The 19,069-nt window shown below is 41.5% G+C and overlaps 1 protein-coding gene across 1 annotated transcript in view; it reads left to right on the top strand.

The window, feature by feature from the left end:
• Positions 1-17,972, top strand: part of METTL16 (methyltransferase 16, RNA N6-adenosine) — a 55,271-nt gene extending 37,299 nt beyond the window's left edge. The window contains exons 6-9 of the mRNA XM_068978550.1: positions 6,279-6,348; positions 7,068-7,157; positions 16,128-16,301; positions 16,423-17,972. Of these exons, the coding sequence (XP_068834651.1) occupies positions 6,279-6,348; positions 7,068-7,157; positions 16,128-16,301; positions 16,423-17,046 (958 nt within the window). The 3' untranslated portion in view covers positions 17,047-17,972. The remainder of the gene's footprint in view (positions 1-6,278; positions 6,349-7,067; positions 7,158-16,127; positions 16,302-16,422) is intronic.
• Positions 17,973-19,069: the final 1,097 nt, after the last annotated feature.

Here is a 19,069-nt window from a genome sequence, read left to right as displayed (position 1 = left end):
TTGCCAGGCTGTTCTCAAGTGGCTGTACTGTTTCCCATTCTCACCAGCCATGTATGAGAGTTCCAGCTGACTCCATTTGATGTTGCCATTACTTTAAAATGTATCCATTCTATTGGTTTTATAGTGATACATTGTTTTAGTTTTAAGTTGCATTTTCCTGATGACCAGTGACGTGGGGCATCTTTGCGTGTGCTTGTTGGTCATTCTTGTCTCTCTCTCTCTTTTGTGTTAGATTTTTATATATATATATATATTATGGATTCTAGTTGATTTACAATGTTGTGTTAATTTCAGGTGTACATGGTTTATTTCTTAGAGTAGTTTAAGGTACAGCAAAACTGAGGGGAAATTACAGAGTTCCCATTTACTCCTGCCCCTATACCTCCCCAACACTCAGTATCCCTCACCAGAGTGGGACATTTGTTAAAATTGATGAGCCTACTTCGATACTTTGTTACCACCCAGAGTCCATTGTTTACATTTGGATTTATCCTGGTGTTGTATATTCTGTGAGTTTGGACACATGTATATTTACATTTATGCATCATTATAATATACATAATATTTCTACTGCCTTAAAAAATCCTCTGTGCTCTACCTACCTGTTCACCATCCCTCCCAACTACTGATCTTTTACCATCTCTATAGTTTTGCCTTTTCCAGATGCTGTATAGTTGGAATTGGGCACTATGTAGCATTTTCAGATTGGCTTCTTTACCTTAGGAATGTGTATATGTTTTCTCCATGTCTTTTCATGGCTTAACAGCTCATTTCTTTTTAGTGCCAAATAAAAGGCAATGGCACCCCACTCCAGTACTCTTGCCTGGAAAATCCCATGGACGGAGGAGCCTGGTAGGCTGTAGTCCATGGGGTCACTAAGAGTTGGACTGAGCGACTTCACTTTCACTTTTCACTTTCATGCATTGGAGAAGGAAATGGCAGCCCACTCCAGTGTTCTTGCCTGGAGAATCCCAGGGACAGGGGAGCCTGGTGGGCTCCCATCTATTGGGTCACACAGAGTTGGACACGACTGAAGCGACTTAGCAGCAGCAGCAATATTACATTGTCTGAACATACCACAGTTTATTTATCCATTCACCTGCTGAAGGGCATCTTGATTGCTTCCAAGTTTTGACGGTTACGAACAAAGCTGCTATAGACATCAGTGTGCATATATTTGTGCGGACGTAAGTTTTCAGCTTCTTTGAGTAAATGCCAAGCAGCACGATTGCTGGATCACATGGTAAGAGTAAATTTGGAAGTGGCTTGACGTTTTTTGTCTTTGAACTGACAGAATGAGAGTTTCTGTTGCCCTGCATACTCACCAGCATTTGGTGTTGTCAGTGTCCTGGATTTTTGCCATTCTGATAGGTGTGCAGGGGTATCTTGTTAGTTTCCGTTTCCTTGATGACATATGATATGGAGCGTCTTTTCAAACGCCTGTTTGTCAACTGTATTTCTTCTTTGATGGGTATCTTGTTAGGGTCTTTGGCTCATTTTAATCAGATTGGTTGTTTTCATGTTGTTGATTTATAAGTGTTCTTTGTATGTTTCAGATAACAGATAGGTGCTCTGTATTTTCTCCCAGTCTGTGACTTGTCTTTTCACGTTCTTGACATATCTTTGACAAAGTTTAATGGCGTCGAGATTGTCAATTATTTCTTTCATGGATCCTCCCTTTGGTGTTCGTATCTAAATCATTGTTACTGCCAAATCCAAGGTCATCTAGATTTTCTCTTATATTATTGTCTAGGTTTTATGTTTTACATTTAGGTCTGTGATCCATTTTGAGTTAATTTTTGTAAGTAATACAAGGTTTGTGTATAGTTTTGGGTTCTGGGGTTTTTTTTGCATATGATGTCCAGTTCCAGCACCACTTGTTGAAAAGATTATCTTTGCACCTTTTCATGTCTGATATTAGGAATCTGTGTCCTCTCTTTTTGTTTTTTCTTTTTTCCTTAGCCTGGCTAGAGGCTTATTGAATTTATTGATCTTTTTAAAGGACCAGCTTTTGACATAATTGATTTTTTCTCTATTGATTTCCTGATTTCAATTTTTATTATTTCTTCTGTTTGCTTTGGATTTAATTTACTCTTTTAGCTTCCTGAGGTAGAAGCTTAGATGATTGATTTTAGATTTTTCTTTTCTTATGTATTCATTCAGTGCTATAAATTTCCCTCTAAGCACCGCTTTCACTACACAGACTTTAACAAATTGTATTTTCGTTTTCATTTAGTTCAAAATGCTGTTTAATTTCTCTTGAGATAGCTTCTTTGACCCATGTGTTATATAGAAATGTATTGTTTAATCTCCAAGTACTTGGGGATTTTCTCGCTCTCTTTCTGTTACTGAGTTCAAGTTTAATTCCCTTGTGGACTAAGAGCAGATGTTGTATGATTTTTATTCCTTTAAACTTTGTTAAGATGTATTTTAGGGCTCAGAGCAGTCTATCTTGGTGAATATTCTGTGTGATCTTGAGAAGATGAATAGTTTATATATGTCAGTTATATCCAATTGATGGATGGTGTTGTTGAATTCAACTATGTCTTGTCTTATTTTTGCCAGCCAGATCTGTCCGTTCTGATAGAGGGTTATTGAAATTTCCATCTCTAAAAGAAGATTCATCTATTTCTTCTTGCAGCTCTATCAGTTTTTGCCTCATGTAGCTTGATGCTCTGTTAAGTACAAACACATTAAGGATTGTTATGTCGTCTTGGAGGACTGTCCCCATTTTAGCTTAGAATAATGCCCCTCTTTATTCTTGATAACTTGCCTTGCTCTGAAGTCAGCTGTGTCTGAAATAAGTATTTCACTTCTCTCTTCTTGCTTGCATAGTTTCTTAACACAAGTTGTATGTAATTCTTACTTATAGGTAAGGTGTATCTTTTTCTGGCTTCTTTGAGGATTTTTTTAATCTTTGATTTTATTAAAAGTCATGCACCTAGGTGCAGTTTCTGAATATTTTTTTCTGCTCAGTGTTCTGTTAGCTTTCTGGATCTGTGGTTCAGTATCTAACCGAATTAGTTTGGGGAAATTCTCAGTCATTATTGTTTCAGGTGTTTCTTCTGTTTTTTTCTCTTTCTTTTCCTTCTAGATTTCCATTACACAGATTTGATATCTTTTGTAGTTGTCCCACAGTTCCTGAATATTATATTCTGGTTGTTTTTTTTTTCTCTCTGTTTTTCACTTTTGGCAGTTTCTATTGAGGTATCCCCAGGCTAAAGTCTTTGCTCAGCTGTGTCTAATCTACTAATCAGCCCATCAAAGGCCTTGTTCCTTTCCATTACAGCGTTTTTGATCTTTCATTTTTCTTCGGTTCTTAGAATCTCCTTCTGTCTGCTTACATTATGCATCTGTTCTTACATGCTGTCTACTTTAGCCGTTAGGGCCCTTAGCATCTTAATCATAGTTATTATATTCCTAGTTTGATAACACCCAATATCCTTGCCATGTCTGGTTCTGATGGTTTCTCTGCCTGTCAGACTGTTAGAGTTTTTTTTGCCTTTTAGTGTGTTTTATAATTAAAATAGGAAGACATGATGTCCTTGGTCAAAGGAACTACTCTTACAGGTCTTCAGTAATGCCAAAGCATTCTGTAGTCCCCTGAGTAGGTTTTAGCCCTTCAGTGACCCTGTACCTCTGGGTTGTGATCTACACACATGCTTCTCAGTTTTTTCCCTTGCTTTGGTGGGAAAGGATGCCTAGAGTATGCTGGAGTTGGATGATATCCCTCCTCTGGGTCAGTCAGGATCTGATAAAACCCCAAGAGGTCAGACTCTGGCTAATTGGTTTCTCCTGGGGGCAGACTTTTTAAAGAACAGGATGCCCTAGTCTAATTCAAAATGGTTCCTTTTCCTCTCCCCCAGCCAGAAGCGTAAGGGAATTTTTCCTTTTACTCACTATAAGAACCTGGTCAAGCTCCCAGATAATATTTACAAAAGCATGGGGTCCCTGATGAGTGGGTACCCCTGGAGTTTTTATTTCTCAGACTCGTCAGTGCTGAGTCTCTGGCAAGTTGTCAGTTTCAGCGCAGGTTTCTCTACCTCAGCACTGGTTGTTCCCACGGAGATGTTTGCTGGTGGGTTTCTGCTTTAGTAAGTTGTTGCTTCTTTGTATTTGTCTGCCTATCTCCAATTTTAGAGGCCCTATGAGTACTTCTGTCATGGATTTAAGAAGAGTTGATTTTTAGTTTGTTCAGCTCTTGTTAAGACAAAGTGGTGACTTGCTGCTTCTTACATGGCTTATGGGATCTTAGTTCCCCAAGCAAGGATAAATTATTTTCCCATTTAGGTTGTTACAGAGTATTGAGCAAAGGTCTTTGTGCTATGCAGTGGGTCCTTGTTGGTTATATATTTTAAATATATAATATGGTTTTATGCTTCTAATGTGTGAAGTTCATTGAACTTATATATGTTTATAGTTTTTATCAGTTTGGGAAAAATTTTGATCTTTTTTTCCAAATACTTTTTGTCCCCCATTTGTCTCTTTTTTGAAACTCAAATTGTGTGTACAGCTTGATACTGTCCCATTGGTCACTGGTGCTATGTTATTTTTTTCATCTTTTTCTTTTTTTCCCCCCTCTGTGCTTTATTTCAGATTTTCTTTTTCTGTGTCTTCAGGTTCATACATCTTTTCTTTTGCAGAGTCTAATATGCTGTTAATCCAATCCAGTGAATTTTTTATTTGAGATATTGTAATTTTCATGTCTTACAGTTTTGTTTGGTTAGTTTTTATACCTTCCCTCTTTGCCTCATCATGTCTATGTTTTATTATGGGACATATTTCTAATAGCTGTTTTGATGTCCTCGTCTACTAATTCCATCATCTTATTTCTTCGTCTGTTTCTAATGATTGATTTTTAAATCCTGGTTGTGAGTCATTTTCCTGCTTCTTTAATATCTGATAGTTTTTTTAGTAAATGCTGGACATTGTGTATCTGATGTGTGGGGGTGCTCTGTTTCATTGTATTCCTTTAATGAGTTTTGGACTTTGTTTTACTGCTTACTTAGATTACTTGTGATCAGTTGGATCCTTTCTCAGGTCTTGTTTTTGTAAGCTTTATTAGTGCAGATACAGAACAGCCTCTCGCCCCCTTAAAAGCAGCCTCCTTTTCAGGATTCTTCTACTTGCTGCTTTTTTGAACAAGGGCTTTCTGCTGTAGATAGTAGAACCACAAACTAGCTGTCTAACCACAAAACTAAGTCCTCGCTGTCTGGAATCCAGGAGTTCAGCTTACTGTTTTCTGAGAATTCTTTCCCCAGCCTCCACCCGCCCCCCCCTCCCCCCCATCCCCCTGCCCCGCAAGATCGTTATTCTGCAGAATATTCCAGGGAACTCCTCTGCAGACGTCCAGAATTCTCTCCCTGTGCAGCTCCTTCTGTTCTCTTTTGCTCTTCAAATTCTTACTGCCTCAGACTCTCTGAGCTCCAGTCTGTCTCAACAATTCAGCAGGATTTGGGGGTTCTATTTTAGTTTCCCTTCCCTGCATTGCAGCTTGGAAATTTCCGCCAGGCAGTAAGCTCTGGCAGTTGTGGGACTCACCTTGTTTTCCTCTCTGAGATCATAGGTCTTCACTGCAGTTGTCCAGTTCTGAAAAATCGTTTCATATATTTTGTCTAGTTTCCTTTTGGCAATTTTCTTACTAATTAATCTGTCATAGCCTGAAGCAGAAGCTCTGCATAAATTTTATACTTTGCAAACTTTCTAGAATAATCAGAAGAGATAAAGTCTGTCCTTTTATGTTTTAACCAGTTCGCTTCATCTTCATACTCCCTCTCTTGGATTTGTATTTGCTATAGAGAAAACTGATTGAATGTTCTGTTGAAATTTTAGTGCAATATATATTCTTCAGTTATTTGCAGGTGATTGCATATCTCAAAGTACAGGTTATGCTAGGTTTTACAGTTTGTCTTAATATGTTGTAGGGGGGTGTGTATCCTTGTTTTTGTTATTTATTAACTAATTTCTGTCCCAGAGCTGAATGGCCTTCATTCTGAGCATTATAAGTGATACCCCTCTCTCTTTCTACATACACATAGCCTTGAAATAATTGGAGAAACTAAGTGACTTTTTGTTTCAGTTGCTGTGGGTATGTTTTCCTTCTCTAGATTTTTTCTCTGCCTAAATCCATTATATACAATTCTTGTTTCTGTCACTTGTAACTTGACTCAGTATTTGTTTGCTACTCTTCTCATCTTGTTGGCTTGAGTAATGCTTGGTTTAAAAATGTAACCACATAAACAATGTTTGACTTGGCTGCTTTTTTTTTTTCCCCCCAGATGGTATAGCTGTATGCTGGGAAAGAAATGCAGCCTGGCTCCTCTGAAGGAAGAACTTCGCATACAAGGGGTAAGGCTTTGTCATTACTATTCCAGTGTGAACCACTTTTGATAGTGTAGAACACTTGAAGTATAGAATTTTCCTGTATACCAAAAAACCCTAAATGTGTTTTTTGTTTATTTTTGCTTGTCCATTGCTTGTTTAGTTTTTTTAATGATGTAATTTTGGGGCTAATAGGGACTTTTTGCAAATCATTAAAATAAGGCCTTTTTTTTAATTTTTAAGGCCTTAAAATGGAGACTACATAGCTGTGTCTAGCCAGGCTTTTCAGGCTCTCTTTCCTAAAAAAAAGAAAACAAGAGAAAGTTTGAATTATTCTCTGAAGGGCTGCATTTTGAGTGTTTTATATTATCTAACCTTGAAGCCGGAACTATAAATTGTCTCCCGTGTTTCATGGGAAGGAAAAAGCTTACAACTTTGTTGAGATGGCTGGACGGCATCACTGATGCAATGAACATGAACTTGGGCAAACTCCAGGAGATGGTGAGGGACAGGGGTGCCTGGTGTGCTGCAGTCCATGGGGTCACAAAGAGTCGGACATGACTGGGCGACTGGACAACAACGATTTACTCATTGGTTATTAGGCAGCTGGGCATAGCTGTTTTTGGATGTTAGCCTTTGTTAACTGATAAAAAGAAAGACCAACCTATAATTTAAAATGAGGCAGCAGCCAGAAACATATTAGTGGAACTAATAGAATGATTCGATGCTGTGATTTTTGGTTTCAGGTTCCTAAAGTCACCTATACTGAATTCTGCCAGGGTCGGACAATGAGATGGGCTTTGGCTTGGAGTTTTTATGATGACGTAACAGTACCAGTAAGTTGAGACCTTCCTTTAGCTTTGCTGAAATCCAGTACATGGTGGGTTTTAGTAGGTCAGAAATCAATTAAATCTGTACTGTCTTGTTTCCCTGAAGTTTGCCCCAAATGCTTACATCACAATGGAGAGTGGTTGTATACCAGGCACAGTCCTGGAAGGCTGTCTGTGGTGACCATAAAACCCTTCTCTCTGAATCTGTGCAACTCGGTGATTCTGAATCAGGAAATGTAAATGAGTTGGAAATGGATATTTAGCAATTAAAAAATTCAAATACAAACACCTTGTGGGTATGATTTTTCTGTTGGACATTCCTGAAGAATTGAAACTGAAGTCTGTTCTCTTTTATCACTGCTGTTTTCCTAGAGTAGCTGTCTCCCAGGGTTCCTGTGGATGTAGAGATTGCCATTTGGGATTGCAGGCTTTTGATGTGTAAAACTCAGAGATCATTCGAGTAAAGGGTCCTGTCTTGACTTTTAGATGAGCACTGGAATATTGATGAGTTTTGAAGCTGGGTGATATAGTTCATTAGCTTATTTTGTCTACTTTGCATGTGCTTGACCGTGAACATTCTTCTGTAATTTTATGATCCACAAATTTCTCGTTGTCCTCTGTGCTTGCTACTATATGCAAAAGAAAAATGTTTCTGAACTGGTTAGCCGGAATAATTTTTCTAGGCTACGTAAGAGGTGGTAATCGAATAGCATCTCTTTGTTCTCACTTTTCCCCTGGAAGAAGGATTGACTTCTTGTTGCCTGGAGTGGTCCGCCTTAACGTTCATGCACACGTTGCTCAGCTTGAACTGCTGCTGCCTACAGTATTTATGGAGGCCTCATACCTGGTCTTGTTCACTGTCTCCAGTCCCCTGTCCACACCATAGGTTTGTCCTGGGTGCTCCTCTCCCAAGGTCTTGGCCATGCTTTCTCTCCAGAGTCTCTTAAGTGTTGCTGTAACTGTGAGCCTCTTTCCTTCTCCTGTAGGGCAGAGGAGTAGAGATGTGTGGAAGTATGAGGGGGCCATTTGCAGATGTTTCTGAATACATGAGCTCAGATTTGAAACTGAGCCTTCCCTTCCTGTACTCTGCAGCTAGGTGTGCTGCTGGCTTGAAATAAGTTTTCCCAGTCAAGTCTGGATGGCCTGTCTGATGGAAGTCCAGACTTGTCTCTGTGCCTTGCAATAGGGTGTCCAGAGGTTAGTGTTTGAAATACTCACTGATTACCAAAGATGGTTGTGCTTTTTTTGACCTCCCTGAGGGATTATCCTTTCTGTCATCATCTAGAATAAGAATACCAGGGCTTTCCCACCAAATGGTTAAAATCGTTAGTAATGCCCTAGCTTATCCCTATGCAGACACTAACAGCTGCAGGAAAATGGAACTGCACCTGTTTCCCAGTGCTTTCTGTTGAACCTGCTTTCCGCACTTGTTGACACCACAGGCAGAAGAGCTGATAATGAGCTCTGGCACCCTCCAGTCCATCTCAGGGACCAGCGACACCCTTGCCCTCTTGGATTAACAGCTATTTCAGATCAGAGTATCAAAGAGCACTGTGTTTCTGTGGTAGTAAAACCAGCTTACTTTGAAAAGGAATCAGCTAAGCCTTTCTCCCTCCCTCCCTGTCTTTTAGGTCATCCTCGAGCCCTGTTCATAGTTTCAGCCATGAAAGACTGCCTCTTGCTAAGGGCCCCAGGCTTCTGCCACACCAGAGTACTCACCCCTCCACACTGCCCCCAACCCAAAGCTGTTAATAACGCATTCCCAAGTGCTCCATTAGGTGCACTTAAACTGCTACAGGGAAAACAGCAATTTCTGATTTGTGGTAGCCCAGCAACCGTTTCTTAGCACTGGTGGCCGTGATCAGCAGCTGCTCTCCCAGGGGTCCCAGGGCACTCAGGAGGGCTTCAGTGGGCTGCCCTCTTGGTTTTCCCTCTCGCTACCTGGACCTCTCCCTGCTCCCTGCTTTTTGAAGTGGTCACCTCATTCTCTCCTCTTGCTCCTTGCTGTGGCGGGAAGGGAGGAGCATGCTGCTTTAGGTGAGGAGAGGAAGCCAAGGACTGGAGCTGGTTAAGCAGAAACATTGACCTACTTCCCCGCCCCACCCCCATTCCCGCCTTTTTAGGGTAAATGTGCAAGTTACTATGGCAACTTCTGTTTTCACTTATCTCAGGCCTACTGGCTTGCTTCTGTTGATGCTGAATGCTGAAAAATTCTAATTTGCTGCTGATTCAAGTGCCCACACTAAGCCCATTCCTCTTGTTTGGATTTATTTTAACAGCCAAAAGACGAGTCCTAGTGTTGATAAAATTGTGTCTGTTCATTTCCGACTGATGACAAATATAAGGAAGCATATCATAAGGACTGTTCCTTACAGAATTTTAACAAGCCATTTAGAATGCGTCTTTGTCCGAGCTTCTTGCATTGCTCAAGGCATTATTTTAGCTTTGCTTTGCTTTCAGAAGTTTGACACTTGTTAAAAGAAAAAGGGGAAATAATGTGACTCTAGTAAATGGTATGTACTCTTGGTTTGAGCATTGCCCAGGAACTCTGGTTTTAAAAATGAGCTCCCTCTGTTCAAAACATTTCCTCTGAGCCTGGGTCTTTCTTGTCCAGGGAGTCATAACTAGAGGGCTTTCTGGAGAACAGATGGAGGGAAGGGGTCAAATTAATTAGGTAGCCTTGTTAGTGTCACAATGGGGTTCTTCTGACAGTGCTCCACTTCCTAGTCCACATGTTTTCAAACTAATTCCAGATAAAGGAGGGATTCCGTGTAGGTGCTCAGGGGATGACACTTGGAGACAGGTTTCAGGGTGGTACTTCAGGGCTCTCTCTCATTTTAGAGATCTCATCAGCAGATCTCTGATCTGCTTTTGTCAGTATTATGTATTGATTTTATTTATTGAGAGAATTCTCCTGTTAAGACATGGTTAGAGGGGATTCTCTGGCAGTCCAATGTTTAGGACTCTGTGTTTTCACTGCTGAGGGTGCCGGTTCAGTCCCCTGTTGGGGAACTAAGATCCCATAAGCTGCTCAGTGTGGCAAAGGGCAGGGGTGGGAAGGACATGGTTCAAAAACCAGTACTATACCAGACTATAAACTATGCTCTAAAACAGATGTGATGGTTAGGGATCTGAGCTGTTTAGCAAAACCAAAGCTAAGGCTCCTTTACTTGTTACTTTTCTTATTGTGACGTTCACTGTGATAATACCAAAGAAATAAGATACCATTTCCTATCACGATGATTAATTTTACGAAAGAGAAGTATGGATACAAAAGTTCATATGAGTCAGTACTGAAATGAATGGTAGGAACCAGAATGGTGGAGAATTAGGCCATTCAGAAAAGAAAATGGTTCAGCCTGGGAGGACTTCATGGAGGAGGAATTGTCAATGTCTGACTCATAGTTGGTGCATAGAGTATTTGTTGAGTGTTAAAAGGAATATGATGTAGAACTTCTACTAAGGAACAGCATTGCAAGCATAATGTTAATTGGTATAGTAGATTTCAAGCACCAGAGATAGTCTTTGTTGTGATGTGAATGCTTCACACATGTTATGTTATTTTATTCAAACCTGACAATAATCAAGTGGGTGGTATTATCCTCACTTATTAGATGACGAAACTGGAGACTCTAAAAAGTCAGGCTGAGGCCTTGCTTAGTCCAATTTCACAGCCTAAGTTCTAAGTCACTGTGCTGCCCAAGGACTGCCCTTTGTTCCAGTCTAACCAGGTATTACCTACTCAGCAGCCCCTCAGCACCTTGCTGTAAACCCATCCCAGCCACCTTTCATGCAACGGTCACCTGGATTCATCCTGAGCTCGCCTTTCAAAGAAAGGATGGCTCCTCAGTGGCTCCTTGTTCCTCCCAAATCTGTCTTTGACTTCCCTTCCATCCCTTCCGTTCCCTGGTGGCTCAGAGATTAAAGCGTCTGCCTCCAATGCAGGAGACCTGGGTTCGTTCACTGGGTTGGGAAGATCCCCTGGAGAAGGAAATGGTAACCCACTCCAGTATTCTTGCCTGGAGAATCTCATGGACGGAGAAGCCTGGTAGGCTACAGTCCATGGGGTCGCAAAGAGTCAGACACGACTGAGCGACTTCACCTTCACCCATCCTAATCACTCCCTGTTTTCCTGATTGTGCTGCCTTCTACGGTATTAGAAGTTACACAGTCTTCTCATGATGCCAGGGTCTTTGCTGACTCTCATTACAGCCTTTGCTCACAGCCTTTCTCTGTCTGATCCTTTCTGTGGACTTCCCTTCACTGCAGCCCAGTTCAATTCCAGCTTCTGCATAAAGCCTTCTTAACCATGCAGCCCACAGACATCTCTCTGGACCTGTCTTTGTATATATTTATTTGTTTGTCTGTGCTGGTCTTAATTGCGGTGTGCAGGATCTTTAGTTGCAGCATTCAGGATCTTAGTTGCTGCGTGCGGGATCTGGTTCCCTGATCATTGATGGAACCGCGGCCTCCTGCATTGGCAGCACAGAGCCTTAACTACTGGACCACCAGGGACGTCCCTGGATTTATCTCTTTCAGTCATTTGTATTCTGCATGAACTTACTTCTGACATAGTTTGTTCTGGTATTTTATTTAACGGTGGCATGGTGGGTTACCGTAAAACTATTGCAGAGTATATAGAAACCGTCTATCTTTAGGTTGAGCCGGTTACTTCTCTAAGTTTTTGTTTCTTCATCTGTAAGTTGGGGGTTACTGATAGTACCTACCACATCAGGTTTTGAGGATTAAACGTACAGAACACAGTGCCTGATATATATAGTAGGTTCTCAGTAAAATATATTATATTATCATTTCCCACCATTCCTTCTCACCGCCTCTGTATTTGATGTCCCAGTAATGTTGAGCTGCCCTGATGATTCTAAAGTAAATCTTAGAGTGTATTATTTCATCTATAACTATTTTTGTATTTATTTACAAAAGGTGTTTCATTTTACTTTGTATTTTTAGGGATTGCCTTTTTTTGTATGTGCTATTTAGTTTTGTTTGGTAATTGTAAAAGATACTCATACGTGGTTTCAAAATCAAATCTCAAAAAGGATACTGTTAGAGGTCTAGCTGTATTATCTTGTCTCTTTCACCCCGGTCAGTTCCTCTTCTCCTTGGGCACTTTTTAAATGATTTCCTGATTTATCCTCTCGTTGTTTATAGTGAAGTTGGTTGTGTTAATATAAGAAAATACACAGTTACTTTCTTAGATAGGTTGCATTCCACATAAACTTTTTCCCTTTTTTTTTTGCTTTGTATTGTTTTTACATATATCTAGGAATGATTACAGGACATTTTAAAAACAGCAGCCAGTCAGATTAGATAACAACAGAAATGCCACTGGGCTGTTAATAAAGAAGCCACACTTCTGGAGAGCAAAATACTTAGTCCACTTCATGGCAGCAGGGCTGATACACATATGTAAAAGGCAAGATGATCTGACTGTCCATCCCAGTGTACTTCTTGTGTGTATTCCAGCCAGGTGTCAGTGTTGCCCCCTTGGCTTTGTTTTTCCATAAATAGTAGCCTGTGCTGAGTAACAACTCACAGACACTCGGCTTGTTTCTGGAGGACCTGGAGCGGTAGCCATTCAGAATGTAGCAGAGCAGGGAAGATCCCCATGTGGTGGGCAGGAGCACACCTTTCCCCTCTAGACCATTCTGGAAGCTGCTCTGTCTTATCGAGGAAGCTGTGGCTTCATGCTCAGCAGATCTTAGTGAATGACCCTTTTCTTGTCCTGCAGATATGAGGGAGATCTGTGTTCTACCTTAGCCGTAGTTAGCAGCAGAGCTTTAGCAGAATGCAAATGCTATACAGATTTGTATCAGCAAAAACACCTGATTTGAAAGTCTTCTGACTGGTTGCACCACTGAGGTCTAGAAATTAAAGGAAGAGTGAAGATTTAAGCAATTTAAAGACAGCTGTTAAGACTCCACACTCCCAATGCACGGGGCCTGAATTTGATCCCTGGTCAGGGAACTAGATCCCACATGCTGAATTTGCATGTTACAACTAGGACATGTGCAGCCATATAAATATTTTAAAAGAAAAAAAAAAAGACAGCTCTGCTAGGTAAAGCATATTTTAAAAATGTAAGAACTATTTTTGTCCAATTCATGGTTTCAGTGTGGTAACACTTGAAGCTCCTACCATTTTGATAATTATTCATGGAATCCTTGCAGTGTAAAAGATACAAAGCCTGTGTTCTCTGCAGAATTTATAACTCCCCACCAAACTTCTTTCACATTGTAATTTCAGCTGGGTGATATAGTAGTTCATCTTCTAACCCAAAATCAGTTGTAAATTCACCTTCTAGTTTTTTACATTAAACTGAATTAACCATTATTGATTTTTAAAAATTATGCTCTAAAGTGTTAAATTGTTACTTTGTCTTCTAAACTATGACAGTTTGAGTATAGCACTCTTCATTGAAAATATATGTGGTTTGAGATTTTAAAGCATATTAGCAAATTAAGATAATCTCAGTTGGGGAAAAACAGACATCTTCTATTTAATAGTGTTGTGGCAGGGTATAAAACTACCTGCTGTTGAACCTGTGGGGTTGAATTTAACTATTAATTTATTAGGACTTGCTCCTGTATTTTACTCTGGCCCTGCCTACCGAGAATTTTCAGTATAAGCAAGAAAGGATGAGGAATGATTGCTGTAAGCCAGACTTAAGTTAATCTTTAATCATTTAAAAGCGTTTAGAGTTTCTAAAGTATAAATTATCTGTCTCTTGAGTGCTTACCTAGTTTTACTAAAACTAGGGAATTCCCTGGTTAGGAATCTGCACTTTCACTGCCAAAGGTGCAGGTTCAGTCCCTGGTTGGGGGACTAAGATCCCTAAGCTGTGAGACATGGCCAAGAGTAAAACTAAATCCTGAGAATGTGTGTGTGAGAGAGTGAAAACAATTCACTAAAAATCTTCAGAAATGCCAGATTTGTTGATTGACCATTATATATGGCACATTGGAGCCCGGATGCGAGGTAAAGGCGCCATACATGAGATGGAGAAGTTTTCATTTTTGTTCTGGTGTAACAGGGCAACAAGCTGTCTGTTTTGCTGTTTCTGAAAGTGGGTCCTTGAGAGAGCTCTTGTTAAGTTTGATGAGGGTGCATTTCTCTCCTTTAAGTTCTAGAAAAGCCCATTCTTACTTTTGGAGGAGACTATTGCAGGAAATGACAGATACAGCAATATCTTCACGTTGCTGGTTGGAATTCGTGAGCACAAATGATTCCCGCCTCTGTCCAAAGAGAGACGAGGTGCTATCCTTCCAGCCATATTTGTAGATGACCTTTGGTGTGCTGTCGGGGATGGCCCTGCGACGGTGACCTTTCCATGGTAACAGCTTTGGATGTCAGGAAGTGAAAAGAATAATTTGATTCTTGTCTCCCATCCTGCTCCTACATACCACCATCTTTTTTCACCCCCAGCTTAATAATCATATATCAAGCTCCTCAGTGCAAAGTTTCAGCTCTCATAAGTGTTTCTTATGTTGGGCAATTGGGTAATAACAATGCTGCTGTTTTGGTGCCCATATGAATTTGTCCCATCTTGCCTGAAACATTAATTGAGCAAGTTCAGACTTCAGGGCTTAGAGTGTGCCGTTCATTTCTCAAGAGCAGGTTTCTTACTCATACACACACCCTTTGTTTTTGGTCCTTTTCTTCTAAGCTTGTTTTCTGTTCTTTAACTTCCCTTTTTTATTAGTTAATATCTGGTATAAAGAGAAAAAGTTGATTGTTTTTAGGAAATACCATCTAAAAGTGTTCTAGCATAGAATAAACGGGCTATTTTCTTGTGTGTGTGGGGTCAGGGAGTTGCTAGTTAGTCCCTGCAAGGCCTCACCCAGTAACTGGGCCTCACTGTGTGTGTACTTAGGTACTCTGTTGCTGGTTCACAGCCACACAGTTATCAAATGCTTCTTCTTAGGAAAAGATCTTCAAAGCTGACTGGGTATTGTCTCTTTTTGAGCTTTTCTTATAATCCTGCTCATTTTGATCCTAACTTTAGAATTAGCTTAAATTCATTTTCAAATTTTGATAAAATTTGTTTACAAGTCAGTCTCTTAAAGTGTCCATAATTTATCTGATCTTAGCTAAGAGTCTAACTGGAAAAAAAAGGGCAGGGGGCAACCTTTTACTTGAAAGAAATCAGCTTTAAATACAGCAGTGTCATTTGGTTTTTAAAATGGAACTTGAGTCCCTCTAGTGGTAAGAGTGTAATTCACTTTCCAAGCTTGAAATTTAAAGGAAGAGAACAGCCTTGAGCTACGTGGAATCAGCTTTCAAATCCACTGTCCTCGTGGGCGCTAGTGTCCCCTCCCCAGCCAAGAGGCAGTGCATAGGTGGGCACTGGCTTGACCCTAACGTGCCTGGATTCAGCATCCTCTTCTGCCCGTGCGATCCTGGTGCCCTGGTCGTTCTCACAAACTGCCACTCACCAGCTGCTCTCTTTCAACAAGTCTCAGCACGTATCAACTTGGGCTCCGTGGTGGTGATTTTAAGCCATGCATTTTTTTTTTTTTTTGATAGAAAGGAACACAGTGCCCTTCGGGTCCTTGAGTTGCCTTGAAAGAAATAGTTGCACAGGCCTGTTTTGGGCATAGCAGGTAGATGAAGGACATTTAGTAATCGGACGAGTTACGTACTGATAAAACACGGGCAGAAAATACCTGGGTTTGGGATTTAAATCCTAACTTTACAAATATTAACCATGTGACCTCAAGCAGATTCCATCGCTGCTCTGTATCTTAGTTTTTCCCGTCTATAAAATGGGGAGATGATAAACCCATTTGGCACAGTTGTTTTAAGTATTAAACATGCCAAGGCCTGTGTTCTTTTTTAGGGCTCTGCAGTTGGTAGCAAAGGTAATGGAGATTCCCCCAGCTGAATTCATTATAATGCATGAAATTTGATTATTTGGATGACCTTCCCCTATTCTCCCGTGCCCTCTTTTTCTTTCAGTCACCACCCAGTAAGCGAAGAAAACTAGAGAAGCCAAGGAAGCCCATTACATTTGTAGTCCTAGGGTCTGTGATGAAAGAACTAGCCCTCAAAGCATCATCTCTGGGCCCTGAGACAGTGGAAGGCATCGTGGTTGTGACGACATGGATTGAAAAAATCCTCACTGATCTAAAGGTACCTGGTTGATAAGCACATTGAAGAAGTACTTACAAATAATCTTTTTACTTTACTTTTTTTTAGAAAGGAGTTTTCAGGGCAGAAAAGTGACCTGTAAAATTGTTTTTCCTCCAAACAGGTCCAGCATAAACGAGTTCCCTGTGGAAAGGAGGAAATCAGCCTTTTCCTAACGGCCATAGAAAACTCCTGGATTCACTTACGGAGGAAGAAAAGAGACCGAGTGAGACAGCTGAGAGAAGTGCCCCTAGCGCCCAAGGACGTGATTGAAGCCTTGGAGGAGAAAAAGGCTCCCCTCAAAGAGTCTGGCAGCAGCCAGGATGTTGCCCAGGGCCCCCAGGAGAGTGCCCGGGAGGGCCCTGCTCCGCCAGAAGGCGAGTCTGCCACTGTGGGGGGCCACGGCCCCAGCCAGGACTCACTTTCCCAGGAGGAAAACCCAGAACCCACGGAGGATGAAAGGAGTGAGGAAAAGGGGGACATGGAGGTTCTGGAAGGTTGTAAAGGCTCTAGTAATGGAGCCCAGGACCACGAGGCTTCTGAGCCCTTCAGCAGCCCAGTGTCTGAAAAAGGGAACCATCTCCAAGGAGTGGCTGGACGTTACTTATTCAAGTGTCTGATAAACGTTAAGAAGGAAGTAGATGACGCCTTAGTTGAAATGCACTGGGTTGAGGGCCAGAACAGGGATTTGATGAACCAGCTTTGTACTTATATACGTAACCAAATTTTCAGGCTTGTTGCTAGTTAACTCCAAAATTATCGCACAGTTGGGAAAGTTCTATAAAGCAGCTTGCTTTGAAGAGTGGCCTGGGGTGGGGGGCGAGGGGGGCAAGCTGAATTCCATCATTAGCCCACTAGTAATATTATGTGGAATTGTCTTAAAAAACCAACAAATAAGTCCATTTTTAAACACCTGCCTCCTTTAAAAAAAAAAAGAATTACAGGGCATTGTAGTATGGTAGTTCAGAGAAAGAATTGTGATCAGCATCAACAAAATGCCATCGGTAAACTCATAAGGGATTTAAACCTGACTTTAAGCGGATCACCTTTGGAGAAGGAAATGGCAACCCACTCCAGTATTCTTGCCTGGAGAATCCCACGGACAGAGGAACCTTGTGGTCTGCAGTCCATGGGGTCGCAAGAGTCAGACACAACTGAGTGACTTTGATTACTTCTCTAAGCTGATCACCTTGGCTTCAGACTGGTTTTCTGAGGCCAAAAGGATTATTTTTGCAGTCTGATCCTGGTCAGAACTTAACAGTGCATCCTGCCTTCTGTGTCAGCCTTGGTTGCTTCCTGAGAAGGGGTGGCTTTCTCACCCCTGCCCTCCTTCCCCTCCACCCCACGGAGGGGGTATACCAGGGTGGATAGCCCTGTACCCTCTTCTAAAGTCACTTTCAAGTCTAAATACTTTGGGTACATATGATTGATGACCCCTGTGTCAGTCCTGAGAAAGGAACTAGCCCTTGAGAGTCAGGGAGAGAAAGCTCAGTAATGCCAGGAAGAAGGCCTGATCAGGGAGCGCCTGGAAACGTCGGAGACAGTCGGCACATTCCTGACTCTTGTCTGTTTTGGATGTTGCTTGTTTCAGAAACAGAATTAGGTAAGCAAAACTGCCAGACATAACGGCAGTGCAGCAGAATGAAGCCATACCCGTCCCTCCAACCTGTTTAAAGAACTGTTTTGTAGCAGTCTGACTGGTGTGGATTTTTTTTTTTTAATTTGTTTTGACGTTTGAAGTGGTGCTAATATAAGAGTATTCAGAATTGAAAACTGTCAGTCTTGTTTGAATCCTGGGGTTGGGAAAGATACTCTCTTGGCTTTGAATGGATAAGTGATTGGTGATGGAAATGAGAAATGGAGCAAGATATACTTACATGTAGTAAGTTGCTTAAGAAAGTCTCATCTATTGGCAGATAAGTTATCACTTATCAAAGATGGTTTGGGCACAGGAGTTCGTTTGTAATCCCTTCTGTGTTTACCTGTTACCATTGGAGAACTCTGAGGCCAGGGTAACTATGTTCTTAAAACATGTTTCCTAATTGTGCTGCCAGGGCTCAGCAGGAATACCTCTGGGAAAGGTGTCTCTCTTTTTTTCCTCTTGCTGTCTCGGTTACCCTCTTCTGTGCTTGACTTTCACTGCTTGATTTTATACCAGCAGCCGAGGGTTCTGTTTATCCTGAAATTTTTGAGTATGGTGCCATTGGTTCTCACTGTCTGCAAAGAAGACTGCGGTGGAGTAGTTAAGCCACACTTTTGAAAGGTGGCTGTTGGTTGGGGCATAAAACTGATGACCTTGGCATACTTTAGCAGCAGCTAGACCACCAGTCCTTCAGCAAAGATACTGGAAACAGAAATAGGACCATATCATACCTCCCCGTGGCAGTGGAGACAGAGCTGCCGAAGAGAACATACAAACCAACCAGTGTTCTAAGCTGGTCCATGGACCTCTGGAGAACCCAGAGCCTCCTGGGTTATTTCCAAAGGCTCTGTGGACATGTTTGGGTTTTTTCCTGGAGAGAAGGGTCCCCGACTTAGAGAGAGGAGCTACTGACTCACTGGGGATTAGGAACCGCTATGCTGGTTAGCCTTTGACAGGAAAAGCGAACTTAATGCCCAGGGTCCCATAGAGTCCAGGGTTCAGCACAGGGCCTTGGATTCCAGTGGGCCAGCCATCTCCTCCATCCACCCACACCATCCTGCTCTCCTCACCTCTCATGACACATTGGAGTCGTATGCTGGACCCAAGCCTAGTTTCTGTCTTGGTCAAA

This window comes from Capricornis sumatraensis, chromosome 8 (assembly GCF_032405125.1).
Source record: "Capricornis sumatraensis isolate serow.1 chromosome 8, serow.2, whole genome shotgun sequence".
NCBI classification, from domain to species: Eukaryota; Metazoa; Chordata; class Mammalia; order Artiodactyla; family Bovidae; genus Capricornis; species Capricornis sumatraensis.
Note: the sequence above shows the minus strand (reverse complement) of the source record. Positions and strands in the feature narration are given on the sequence as shown.